The 14511-nt window shown below is 43.6% G+C and overlaps 1 protein-coding gene across 1 annotated transcript; it reads right to left on the bottom strand.

Moving 5' to 3' along the window:
- Positions 1 to 352: 352 nt before the first annotated feature.
- CBY2 (chibby family member 2) lies at positions 353 to 1336 on the bottom strand. Its single transcript, XM_005240258.1, has one exon. The coding sequence runs from the start codon at positions 1334 to 1336 to the stop codon at positions 353 to 355; it is 984 nt and encodes a 327-aa protein (XP_005240315.1).
- Between the last annotated feature and the right edge of the window lie 13175 nt (positions 1337 to 14511).

Below are 14511 nucleotides of genomic sequence, written 5' to 3'. Positions count from 1 at the left end.
TTGGGATCCTCATTTCCAGAAGTGCCCATCCCTCTGAAAAACATGGCCAACAGAAGGTACGTCAAAATAAGTGTGAAAAGCATGAATTATCTTTTGAAATTCTAGGCCTTATTATCAGAAATTTTGGAAAAAAATGCTGAAAAACATGTTTTCCTGACATTAGGCAAATTCATAACAGTCACGCACACTGTTATATTCAGAAGGTGAAATACATCCGAGTCATGTAAGTAAGTTTCAGAATAACACAATGTTCACCAGATGTCTTCAGGCTCTACTGGGATTTTATTAGGTTCCCTGGAACAAGGAGAGAAGCTTTCCAGGAAATTGAACTAGCAGGTCTTAGCACCAAGCTTCACATCTCTCCAAGCTGATGCACAGTTGCCAGCTTCTGTCCTGCTTCCTCATACATTGAGGAAGTGATGGCAACGAGCTCCTTTTCCAACATTTCCATTTGAGCCGTAATGTCTGATACAGTGTTTTTCACAGCATTCAGCTGCAGCTTCAATTTATTGTAATCTTCTTGGAAGGATCTGTTCACATCATAGAGAATGTGACAGCCTTGTTTCTCCCCAAGGAGATGGTTTGCTTGCAGGAAGATGTGGAGGTATTCATAGAAGTCCTGGAGAGCCCGGATGATTTCGTACTCACCCTGCATGCTTGGGGCAGACTTGACCTTGTTCTGGGTTGAGGTGGTGCTCTTGATTTTAGCTTCATGTTTCTGCTGGAGGGCTGGGCCAGGGTTACCTTCTTCCACAGCTGTGATGGCATCAGGGTCCTTCTGAAGATCTGAGCTGGTATCTTTGCTCTCTTCATGGACTGTGATGGCTTTTTGGTCTTTCCAGATGATGGGGACTGTTCTGTTATCCTGCTGGAAATCCTCTAAGACTCTCTGCTTTTGCTGAACTGCCTGGAGACTTTTGTTGCCTGGGCTGACCTGAAAGCCTGTGTTCCTCTTTTGGAAGAATGGGACAAGCTTCTTTTCCTTCTGGAGGCTTTGCTGAATGGCATCAGTGTAAATAACCTGGACAGTTTTGTTCTGTATCTGGAGACGTTGCAGAGACTTGTTTTCTTCCCAGAGCATTCTGTTTTCCATCCAAAGGGCTTGGTTTTCCTCCCAGAGTGCTTTGTTCTCCTCCAAGATGCTCCACTCATTCTGTACCTTCTTGCTAAAGAGCTTCCGGTGGTAAGCAAATGGTGGTTGGCAGTACATGTCATTCACCCATTTACCATCAACAAAGACAAACGTCTCATCCCTCAGTTTTATCCCTGAGGTGATGTATTCTATCTCAGGCTCTGTACCCTGCATGCTTTCGTTCGCCAGATCGAAAGCAGACATGGCCTTTCTTTAGTAAATTGAGGAGGAGTGTGTGAAAAGACTTCTTCCAGGACTTCTGCAAGAGGCTACTGACCACTGGCAAGGAGTAGGTGACACCCTGGAGCTGGAGAAGCTTGATCAGGACTGAAAGAACAGAAAACACAAATGCACAGAGTTACTGCCAAAATTCAAGGTCAGAATTAAAGTACATTGGATGACAGGAAAAAGCAAATAAGTCAGTTCTCAGTCAACCATGTTGCCCCTTTGAAAGGTAAGGAATACACCAGAAACATAGTTTATAGAAGCTGAGAAAATTGGCATTGGTACATAAAGCAGCTCTGTGGCAGCACTGCAAGCTTTGGTATAAAAACCTGGACTCTCCTTTTTTCTCTCTACCTCATTTTTACAGGCAGGTAAGGGGGTAAATGTAAGAATACCTTGCACCCTAGAATAGTCTGTTCCTAAATGACTGGCAGACAAATGAATTAAAAATTATGAAGCTGAAACCAGCTTTTCAAAATCAAATATTTTTAAAGGATCACAGTGAAAAACTGACCCTGAGAGCAGCTTTTTCTGGTTGATGCTCAGTAGCCTGTGCTAACAGGACATCGCAAAAATGCAGTGGCAGTTGTGCTTTGTGATCTTAAAATCCCCAGAACTGTGAAGAGGAAGAGCACCACATGATACAATATGCACAAATAATTAAAACTCCAAACCACAGCCCTGGGACATCAGCACCAGGAAAGCTCTGTTGCTCTTTGCATGTTTTTCTGACAAGTTCCCATCACCGTGGTCCAAAAACTGTTCCAAGACATAGATAATTCTCGATCTTTCCTTCTCATTTCTCCTGTCACTCTTTTCTTTATATCCTTTGATAGCTCTATTATTTTTCTTGCTTTCTAGCCTTGCAATAGTGATTGTTCATCTCTTTCCTACAGTCCGTCTGCCTTTTTTTCACATCATCAGAAAACTCATCTCTTTAAAATCCATACTGGCAAGCTGTACCTCCAATGCTTGTCATTTCAGTCACAGAAAGCTCAGACTTATCTGCTCAACACTCTTCCCTCCTTCCCTCTACTCAAAATGTTGTGGCTTAAAATCACCTTCTTCTCATGAGTAAACCTGAGCAAATGAAGGATTTCAGTCTTTTTATGTGAACAAAAAAATCCCCAGCTTCACAAAATAATACGGTTTGTACCAAACAAAACCTTCCCTTCTGCAGCTTTTACCAAAATTAAATTTGTGCAGTTTTCACAGTGAAGTAATTTGAACTGAGGTTGAACTATTTTTTATAACCAAATTGTTGGCATTCTTAGGGTTTCTGCACAGTGTATCTAACAGCACAAATGTGCCTTTTTCTAGTTAAAAAAAAAAAAAAAAGAAGCTGGTTGTCAGACTTCACCCAGGTCTAACCCTCTCCCCTGCTAAGGTTCCCCAGCTGCCCTCCTGTCCCTTTGGAAACCCAGTTCTGCCTTTCCATCGATAAGGAGAGTTTTACCTTCATAAATTTTGCCCCCATGTCTCTTCCCTAAGCATTAGGCACAGAGTGACCATCACACACAATCTCCTCGTACCCTCCTGCTCTGCCATCACATTGTGCACCCCCGTCCTATTTTTGCCTTCTCCTTTCCAAAAACTGCTGTTCTCCTATTTTCCTGTCATCTCTACCACGCAGCACTGCATCCCCAGGCTCCTCCAAGTTAATTCTGAGAGCCAACATCTGTAGCTGCTTCCTTCACCCACTTCTCAAGCTTGTCCAAAACCTTGGAGAATCCAAAATCCCTTAATACAGGAGAGGAAAAATGCAATATAGGTCTGTTTGCAGTAACAACTTTGTTACAATAGGGCCTCCATCTGACTTTCAGGGTTGTCTTCCACATCCTCAGTTGGTTTATCTCACATCAGACTTGTGTTTTCATAATATTGTTCCTCTGCTGAAAGGGATTTGCCCCAAAATCTCTGCTTTTGGAAGTTTTTGTTTCTACTTATGGCATGTTCATATTCATATATTGCTCCCTCCCTTGCACCCTCTGCCCCATAGCCTTTCCAACCCATCCCGTTCCCCCAGGGGGCCCAGTCCCATTGTTTCCACCTACAGCCCCAAGACGGGGAGGTGAGTCAGCCACAGGGGGAACGGACCCCTAAGTACCCAGAGGAGAAGCAGAAAACATCCAACATCATAAGCCCAGACCCACCTACCACTGCATATCATGGGAAAGCAGCTAGAGCTGTTCAAGTCACTTACGTTTAAAGTGTTTAGACGACATGTTTTCAGGATAAACAGAAATGTATAATATATACAGCATTGAAGGACATTATCTTGGGGACAATTAAACTTGACAGCAGCTCTGTCAGCTCTTTTGCGCTGCAAGGGAGACATCAACCCAGGCTTCAGAGTCACTTTTCAAGTTCTCCCACCTCTCATATCATTCTCCCCACATCTTTGAACTAAATAATCCCAGGAAATGCTGGGCAGCTGGGGTGGGCGGGCTGGGCAGCCAGCTGGGGGAAAGCTGCACAAAATCGAGCCAGGCTGGATAATTCAGCAGTGCTAAATTACACGCCTGGCACTTGCTCACCTGCTCACCAGGGCTGGTCTTCTTCCCTCTCCTTGTGGCACTGCCAAGCAGCCCAGTCTGAGGTCCTGCTGCTGCTGCCAGTGTCCCCCAGGGGACAAGGGGAACGATTGTGATGCGAGCGCCGACAGGGACCTGCCCCAGAACCAGCCCCCTGCCCCCCAGTACCGGGGGCTGGGAGCTCCTGCGCAGCCTCCTCGCACAAACCACTTGCGCACTCCTTCCCCCAGCCCTCCAAGGATTGTCTTTGATTTTTCCCAGCATTGCACTTTTGCGTTATTTCTCATGGAAATGGCCTTTCTGGTAGTTCAGCTCTCATGACTTTTCCTGATCCCAGACTTCCTGATCTGCCTTTGATGCTCATAACTGACAGCAATTTGGGTGGATTTTTTCTCCGCCACACCCTCTTAAAACAGATTTTGTTTTCATTCCGAATTCTTAAATTGTGTTTCTTGCTGAACTGATACTGACACATTCAAAAGTCACTTCCTTGTATGCGCTATGAGACCTGAAGTTATTTTCCAAGGATGAATTGGGTTTGGAGCTTTTCTTTGACTATAAGTTTAAGAGCAGACTGTCATTGAATCCTATTAAGAAAATAGAATATGCAGGGTATTCATGCATTACAAGTTTAGATATTATTTGTAGCAGCTATTGCCACTTCCATGTCTTTACATTTCTAATGATCTCATTCTCTTTCTTATTTGCTACATCTTTCAGATGTGGATTTTTTTTTTCCTAATCAGGGTTCTTGAATAATAAATACAGCAGTTAATTCCTTCTCCAGTGAAAATTACCAACCTGACACCAGCCTCAAGGTGAATGTTATTGCTTTCAAAAGTTGGAGGTACAGTTCATCTTTGGTGTTACACAAAGATGATAAACTCAGGTATAAAACTCTTCTCTGTAATTTCTCCCTTGCTTATATTTAACCTTAGACAACAAAAAAACATCACAGGTTACTATGGCAACTCCCCAGGGAGCACTCTCCTTTATTCAAGCTCCAGGATCCTGTACAGAAAAGCAGGAAAATGTCCTCAAAAGAAAAAGGAAAATATTTTATCCTGGGGTGCTTGTGCTTGGCCTGCCATCAGATGGGAATTTAAGAGTACTACCCAAGTGCAGCCAGTTTCAGGAGAGGTGGCTGAGATGGCTGGTTTGAACTTCTGAAGAACTGAGGCTGTGGACACTGAAACAGACCTTTGATGAACATTTTAAGGTCTAAGTGCTGACTGGAATCTGAGTTAACAGAGACAAGTGCAGCATAGGACTAATCAGTAGAAAAAGGCTGCTTAATCCAGAACTGTTGAGAACTAAATTAGCAGTGTACCTTTGCATTTTCTTATGCAACATTTTCCTTAAAGTTGGCTAAAGTTCTGGCAAGTAATTTATGTGCTGAAAATTATGATTTTCATGATTAATATACGATTACTAATATATTTGGATCAGATTTCGTTACTATCATCAGATGTCTGTATAAGTACATCAAAATTGGACATGCTGCAACAGCTCACTATAGAATTTTTTACAGCAGCTACACTGATTTTGGAGCTGGACTCTCAAAAGGACAGAGATGTCACTCACAAGATTATAAGGGCAGAAATAATGCTGAGTGTGTTCCCCTCCCTGCCAAGAGACAAGTAACCCCTGCTCTGTAAGAAGGGTTTGAACTAACTTCCCAGCTGACTGCTTTGTCCACAGCTTCAGGCTACCCAGTTTCTCCAGGTGAAGCTGTTTCACTCTACAAAGAACTAAATATTAATTGGAACCAAAGCCATATTCCCCATTTTACCGGCACTCCTTACACCAGGCTGTTCAGCTGACCTTGCTGTCCTTGTTCTTGATGATATCTGGTTCTGGAAAGAATCCAGTGGGAGAGAATAGGTATTCCCACACACACTCATAGAATACTCTCCAGTTTCAAAACTCAGCTCCACGCTAGGTTGCAAGAGGTTACCATCCAGTGATGGGTTGGAAGTCGGGGGAGAGCAAGGTCTGAACTGCTGCCGTGAAGATTATGCAACACTTCAGGGTTTAGAAGAGCTGTTAAAGTGCCTGCGATCAAAATAATCTGTCTGTTGGGGGCGGGGAGGGGTGTGTGTGTGTTAGTAAAAGTGTAGTGTTTCTTTGAATTGGGAGCATCTTCTCTTTTTTTATGTGCGTTACATTCCCAAATCTCTATTTGATGAAACTAAAGGTGCCCACTGCTACTTTCTACCATCCCAAACACATCTGTCCTTCTGAAATGCCAGTCTCTGTTCATGCCAGCACAGGTTGGCCTCACTGCACATTCACCCGTGGTTCTCCAGGGCATTAAGCCTGGATGCAAATCCCACTGAGTCACTAAAAAGATTCTTGCATATTTAAGTGATGTTGAATCATCTCCTGACCTCAATAACCAAATATAGAGTAAAAATTATGTTTTCTCGGTTTTTGAGGCAGTGAAGTGTCTAGAGAGAGTAGTGGTGGCATCTCCGCCTCGTATTCTGCCCAGGAAGAGAAGAATGCACTTGGTCAGCAGTGTAAAAATCAGTAATAAAAACGTCCAGAGCAGGTTTTTTTTTTCAAACAGATAAATGGCTTGAGGGACACATCTATGTCACCATCTGTTTGGACTAATTGTCCTTCCAGGGACACAATCACAGTGCTGCTGCCTGTGTGCCTGGGTGTAACCCTCGTGTGCAAATGCTCTGCAAAACACTAAACTCTGCATACTCGTGTCAACACCAGCCAGGATGCCAGGTCAGCTGAGAGCTGAAATGGAAGGTAAAAATACCTGCTTTTACACCTTGCTTCTGGTCCTACTTTCATTTCAGAAACTGAGCAAATCATCTGTCCTCATACCCCACTTCCTCAGATTCTCAGTGAGTTTGAGATACTTTCTGATGCAAGCTGTCTAGAGAAATTAGTTCTTACTTGTAAAGTGCTTTGAACACGAAGAACACCACAGTAAAGAAGCCCTAAGCATCACTCTTATTTATCCCCATGATTATAATACACACATTGTTTACAAGCTGAAGCAAAACATTTGACTTTTGCTATTAAGTGACATCTTACAAAGATGTCAGGCTTTGTGTTGTTCTACCTTAGATCTCGTTCCCACTTTAGTTACATTCTACTTCAGCTATGAATATTTAAAGAAAAAAGCATATCAAACCACATGCAGTCTCTTGGTCAACTCTAAGCCATTGCCTGTCAACGCTATTGCATTGTGTGGTGCCTCTGTGATATACTGCTTGTGAGCCTTGCCAGCAAAACACTCACAGCCCAATTACTGCATCACTCTCCTACTTCTGTCTGATCAAACTTTACAGAGCACTCTGTGTTGCTGAAACAGCCCATTAGTTGTTTATTGTTGAGTATATACTAGAAGTAATGATCAGCAGAGATTACCTTGCACCAACAAGCTCCTTGCTCTTCCCTTATACTATGACAATTCAGATGGGTACGGTTGCCTCAACATGCCATGTGTGACCATGGCATATCCCATGTGGCCTCCAGGAGCCACCTTGAGAGACAGGCCCGCCACCAGGCTGTGCCAAACCTGTTGGCCCTGGTCTCTGATACCCACAAACCCCAAACAGCAATAGGCTGGTAACAGACTTGAGCCCTTTGTGGTTTGTCAGTCAAGTGATACTTCAGCCCTCATTGCTGCACTGGTTAGGTTCTGCTGGCTGCAGGAGAGCTTAAACACTTCACTGTCCTGTAGGTGTAACATGTAGACATCTCAAAGTGGTTGCCTACAGTTTAGAGGTGAATCCTCCCTGGCCCACAGTATTATTGGACATGATGTGCCACCTCCTAAAGACGTACTTGTCTCACCCTGCACTGAACACTGAGGAGCCTGCCGTTGTTAGCCTTCTCAGTTAGGTGGTTAAAGCGAAGCCTCAGGCCCTGGCAGATCACTCCAGCTCAGCTTGGCTCTCATGTGCACCCTGCAAGGCAAGGTGCTGCTGAGCCAACGACCGCTGCATGGCCTGGGACACCTAAAAGGGGTCAGCTTTGCAGAACCAAAATACTGATGTTAAAAGTAAACACAGTCTTCCTAGGGGTTACAAAAAGCCATGTGCAAAATCCTTGTCCCTCACAGGCATCAAGCAAGAGACTGCAAAAGGTGTGGGGGTGGGGAAACACTGAGAAACGTCTCATTTCATGTGCAAGGCCAGGAGCTGAGAGTCTTCACAAACAGAGCAGACCATGAGAGCACAGACTCAAGCTGCGACATCCTGCGAAAAGATGTGAAGTTTTGGAGTTGAGAGTGTTTCAGCTCATTTTGAATGCAGCGGTTCTTCCACGTGGCAAGTCTCGCTGGGTGAGAGGAAAAGTCAGCGGCTCCATTCCTGATTGACAGGGAGAAAATTGAGGATTCAGGCTTATTAAACAATCTCTAATAGTGATTTATGGGGTCCTATACATTTTAATCTAACAAAAAAAAAATCATGTAATTAGCTAAGTGTGCAATCCTGTATATTAATTGTCTATTAGCCACTTCTTAATTATAATGGAATGCTTATCAAATAACATGTGATGGCCACATAGCACCAATTTAAGTCACTATCAGACTAGCTCCTACTTTAATAAGGATCTGTTTAACTGAAATCTAACCATTTCATTTTATTTTAAAAGCTGTAAAGAAGAGGAAGATCTTAAAAAATTAGTGTCCCGTTGGGGTCTACTAGATGTTATGCTATAAGCAATGCTACATGAAGAATCATGAAAGCAACATTAAAAATCCGTTCAGATGCTAACCCAGATGATTAAATGGCAGAGCATGATGGAAACCTACCAGGGCAGAAAGACATGTCTCATTTAGAAATGCTGGCTAGGTCAGGTGTTTCCTGTCTCTTGAATGCTTGGCTTTACAGCCTTGATGTTCAATTGACATACATTTGTGCATGTACATTTTCTGACATTTTTAAAGGGACTAACTGAGAGATTTTGATTATATACAACCACATTGATCTTTACACCTGCCACCAGTGGGACTGGTAACAACTCCACAATTTGAGTTAAACAGGGTATATTTGCAAATGCAATAACAAGTTATTATTTTATACACAAAACCATGCTATAGGGAGACACATATGATGCAAGGAGATAACTGTACTGTCAGTGGGTTTCACAGGTATGAGCTGACTTCCAAGGAACCTGGAGACCCCAAACAAGTTTTAGATCTGTGGGATGGTTTCCTACTAGCTCTTCATCATAGCCCAGCTCCATCAGCTACTCTGTACCTCTTCTCTGTTTTCCTCAGCCACTGCTGGTCTGGTTTCTTTCTCCTACACCTATAGATCAGTAAAAAGTGTTCATAGAATCATGGAATTATTGAATGGGTTTGATTGGAAGAGGCCTTAAAGACCATCTAGTTCCAGCCCCCTGCCATCGGCTCACCAGGTTGCTCAAAGCCCCATCCAGCCTGGCCTTGAGCACTGCCAGGGATGGGGCATCCACAGCTTCTCTGGGCAATCTGTGCCAGTGTCTCCACCACCCTCATAGGAAAGAATTTCTTCCTAATGCCTGATCTCAATCCACCCTCTTTCAGTTCAAAGCCGTTCCCCCTTGTCCTGTCACGACATGCCCTTGTAAAAGCCCCTCCCCAGCTTCCCTGTAGGCCCCCTTCAGGCACTGGCAGGCTGCTATAAGGTGTCCCCAGAGCCTTCTCATCTCCAGGCTGAACAACCCCAGCTCTCTCAGCCTGTCTTCACAGCACAGGTGCTCCAGCCCTCTGATCATCTTTGTGGCCCTCCTCTGGGCTCACTCCAACAGGCCCATGTCCTTCTTATGTTGGGGTCCCCAGAGCTGAACACAGTACTGCAGGTGGGGTCTCACAAGAGAGGAGCAGAAGGGCAGAATCACCCGTCTCGACCTGCTGACCGTGCTTCTGTTGATGCAGCCCAGGATCTAGTTGGCTGTCTGGGCTGCAAGTGCACATTGCTGGGTCATGTTGAGCTTCTCATCCACCAACACCCCCAAGCCCTTCTCCTCAGGGCTGCTCTCAATCCGTTCTCTGCCCAGCCTGTATTTGTGCTAGGGAGTGCCCTGACCCAAGGTGCAGGACCTTGCACTTGGCCTTGTTGGACTTCATGAGGTTCACATGAGCCCACCTCTCAAGCCTGTCAAGGTCCCTCTGGGTGCCATCCCTTCCCTCCAGGGTGTCCACTGTGCCACACAGCTTGGCGTTGTCGGCAAACTTGCTGAGGGTGCACCCAGCTCCAAGGTCTGTCCTTCCACAGCATTTTCACCTGCCACAGTTGCACCCAGAGTTTGACTGGAGCTGATGGGATTGTGCAAAAGGAGCTTCTTACGAAAAATATAAATAACTTGAAGGGTCTCTGAAGCCTGTTGCTGGACAGTGTACATTTGTCAAATTGGATGTGCAAAAAAGCACAGAAAGGAGCAGCTAATATAGGCTCATAACAAAACTTGAAACGTGGAGCAGTGCTGAAATGAGACCATTTGAGGCCCTGTGGAGCCACTGGTTTACCTTCACTACAATGTATCATGCTTTGATGGGCCACAGCATGCACTTGCAGAACACAGTTTTAGCACTTGTTCATTTCAGGGTTCAAATTGCTGCCAGAGTACTTTTTTAACAGTATGCCAGAAGAAGAGCGGTTTCAGCAATAAAAAAATAGAATAAACAGTTAGATCCCAGGCACTATTGTTAAGCATGCTTAGGAGCAGTTAAATAGCCAGTTAGAAATGTTATGCAACCCGTAGGAATGATTTTATGCCAGAGAAGGAGCCCCTTTCACCCATTTCCCTCAGCTTTTAATCTGTGAAGTCTGTCCTGGGGTGAATGAAGGTTACGAAAGTTACCTGGTCTTATAAAACTACCTGCAAACATCTGTGCAAATTTGGGGTCACTGTCTGTCCGATTGCTCTGTGGTGGCAGTTAAAAAATAACTGGAACCAGAACACACATCCACCCCAGAGAAATGCAACGAGAAAGAAATAGGTTAAACGTCTTCATATGTGTCCGGAGGATATCATTAACATTAATGTAGTCATAAAGCAGCACCTGCTGGCACAACACAGCAAATCTTTGCCTACTACCAATTAACTCTTCAAAAAATAATAGAGAACAGTTTTCACCCTTCTCGCCCCAAGCACAATAACTTGTTTCCTGCTAAGGATTATTAATTATAATGTCCCTGCTGCTTTGCCTTGCTCAAATGAACAGTTGTATCAGTGGCATCAGCTTCATAGTAAGGTGTATCTCAGCAGGAGCCAGTACAGAGTTTATTGAGCTTTAGAAAATATTACACTACTTTTTGTTACTATTGTTGTTCCTTACTTGGTGTAGTGCTTTCACTCTTAACCATCCAGAAGGAAAAAAGCCACAGATCTCAGTCAAAGCACAGATCTCAGCTAGGTGGAAGGACAAAATCCCTGAAGATGTTCACATTACTGTAATGTCAGTGATTCAGTGAGCAAAGTCTGAGAAAAAGGCTTAGGTGGGGTGAGGCATGCGACAAGATCCGGAGTGACGCTCCTCAAACACAGCTGTAACCCTGCCCTGCATTGCTAAATGTGAACTGCAGTCAGATTGCTGGCAACATTGATGGGTAGAGTAATGGAGGTGACCCTTCTTCTGGGGCCAAATGGGTCACTCTGTGACTGTGCAGCTGCACATTAGCGGTGTGCTACTAGCTTGCACGTGCTCTCAGTTCCCCTCCAGTGGTCTTTTACATAAGCTCCAGTGCACTCAAGCAATGACACCCACACCTTGGGCAAGGTTTCTGGTATGGTGGCCCTGGGGTGCAAAACACCATCATGTGTACTGTCCAGCGGGCTCACTTACGCCTACATAAGCTTTGGATCTCTGATTTACTGTGTAAGGGACACTGTCTCTTCTGCAAGGTCTCTTCTACAGCACAAGTCATGTTATGAGACTAAGCTGCCAGTCGTCTCAGACAGCACCAGGCATCACTCCTGGTCTGAGCAGTTCTGGCTCTTCAACTAGCAACGCTAATCCTTTTCTGCCTGGTGAAAAGGCAGCTCACCTCTTTCCAATTGTAAGCAGGGATGAGATGGAAGAAACGCACAATGCCCATTGAAATATTTTGCAAGGTATTTAACCTGAGCGTTGTGGTAGAAAACATAAGCCATCTGGACTTTCTGTACAAAATAAACATACAATACGTGGCAGTCAGACCATTAACTGAAACATTGTTTTGCGTAATACAAACACTGAGTTTACACATTGTGCCGATGTTACTCTTCCTATCTTACCAAAGTCACTTTCTGCATAGACAGAGTACCAGGAACGTGATTTACTCTTTATACTTTTCACGTAGGTTATCACAGACGAAGTACCATGGCGCTTGCTGCTGAATGGACAAACACCAAGGTCACTGGTTCCCATACTTAGAAAGAACATAATGGGTCAGTAGTTCCTGTCTAAAGCCAAGTAGTCATTAGTCTGTAGCTTGTGGAAAGCTGCACAACTGCTCCTCTAAACGTGTGCCAACCTGCACATTTGTTCACAAATTTGAACAAACATGCAAGAATAGTACATCTGGTTGCAGAATCTGTGCAAACGCTTTTTATGAGACAGCAGTCTTTCCTGAACCATGAAATGCTTTGTATTATTTGCTGCTGTGATTGTCACGTCTTCTGTATCTAACAAGGTACCTGGAGACTGTCCTCCTATTTCTAGTCAAGATTTCTACTTGACACTAATAAGAAGACAGCATACTAACACCACCTCTTTGAGGCAGAAAGGGGCATCCAGTGGCCTGGAAAGCCTCATCTGAAATGACTGAACCAAAGCCTGTCATAAGCTTACAAACAAGGTGCAGACATCAGCCTGTATCTTCCTCACCTTCCACCCCAATGCTGATTAAATTCCGCAAGTCTCATCCCAAGAACTGATGAATGACAGAAAAAAGATATTTCTGTGGCTTGTGGGCCATTTTTTTTCAGTGTATCTTTATCTGCTTTGCCTGATTGATCAAAGATACTGTTATCTGTTGTGCTCTATAGTCTCATTGACTGGGTTCAGCCTTGCTAACCCCAATCCTTCAACAATGATAAAACTTGCTAAAAATAAGGACAGTTTAAAAGATAAAAAAAAAAAAAAAAGAAGGGTTCTTTTTATTTGACATCTGGTTTCTGGATCTTTAGAGAGGTCAAATTTCCTTCTCACCCTGGGAGACACAAAGTTACTTTTTTTCTGATGACAGTCAATGTTCTCTTACAAATAATGAAACATCTGCCTAATTATTTGCCTTTGTTTCATCATATTTACTTTTTCTTTGTGATTTCCGTCCCAGAATTTTTCCTTGTTATATAGGGAGTAAAACACCACACTATAAGCATTTATTGCATACAACTCTGCCTCAGAAGAGAAAAGCAGACAGACGACTAGGCAGCTAGCTACCTCCAGCTCCTCTGGCCAGTGTGATTATTACAGCCCTATCAGTTCTGTTGCCTGCCACTATCTCCATTTCTTTCTCTTTGACCCAGCTCCACCCCACCAAACACTAAACCCTTAGAAACCATCTCCAGCCATCTCCATTTACACCTACGCACAACCCTCACTCTCCTCTTTTGAGGAAGCCTTAGGCAGTACTGTTTAAAGGTAAAAATTCAGATGCAATAAACATGTTTGACCAAATGAGACCAGAAATTGCTTGCCTTGTTGTTGAAACACGTCATCTTTGATGCACAACTAGCACCAAAGCACAGACATACCTGGGTGATGGCTAGGGCTGAGCTGCAGACCTCCTGGGAAGCCCGCTAAGGAAACAGCTTCTGAGATGTAGGTGAATGTTGATACTGCATGAAACTCTATCCTTCTGTGGGATACCTGTGCTCTTAGAGAGGAAAACTACACACCACTGGAACTACAGACACTCACAGAAATCTGAAGCAGTATTTCCTCCAAATTACACATATAAAACACCAGTACCTGAGAAGTAACATCACACAACTGGTGTGGTTTGTTTTTTGGTTTTTTTTTTTTCCAAATGGCAGAATCACTGAAAAACTTCCAAAGTAAAAAAAGCAGATGTGGGTAATAAAAGTTGAACTAAAATCTGGTCGGACCATGAAGTTTATTTAAAAGATACTTGTATTAAATGCCTTGTCACTTGCATATACATATGAAATAAGCGATAGAGATAGTGGCTTTTCACTATACTGACATCTTCTTGCAGTGTCTCTGAGAAACCACAGGTACAAGTTCACATATATGTCACTGCACAAAGTGCTCGTGGTAATAATTTTCATGGGGAAAATAAAGCACTTGCAGGATCGTATATTTTATGTCATAACTTCAGTTAATGTCGACATCAATCAGATATTGTCAAAGCTGTTTACAGCCCGTGCCTGGATATTTCCAGCTTTTGACATGTTATGTCAAGGAGAACCAGAATCCTTGAAACATAATTTTGTCACTCTCTCTACTTACTCCTTTCTTTCCATCTTCAATTTCCCTGGTAAACTCTTTATATCATTTGCAGCTGCTTCAGAATCCCACTGCCACCAGCTCATTAGCAACGTCAAGATCACGTTATTCCTCTTCTGTGAGTCTGCCCTGGGTTTCCCACAAAACTTACAAAGCCTAAGATTTCCATATTCAAGTGGGTTCAGCTGCCACATCCTTCTAACCTA

The sequence above is a fragment of the Falco peregrinus genome, chromosome 4 (genome assembly GCF_023634155.1).
Source record: "Falco peregrinus isolate bFalPer1 chromosome 4, bFalPer1.pri, whole genome shotgun sequence".
Classification (NCBI taxonomy): Eukaryota; Metazoa; Chordata; class Aves; order Falconiformes; family Falconidae; genus Falco; species Falco peregrinus.
This window is presented reverse-complemented; position numbering and strand designations above follow the sequence as displayed.

What these genes read in the sequence shown, in the direction of transcription:
- CBY2 (XM_005240258.1), bottom strand. Translation starts at nt 1,336, where the DNA reads ATGTCTGCTTTCGATCTGGCGAACGAAAGCATGCAGGGTACAGAGCCT.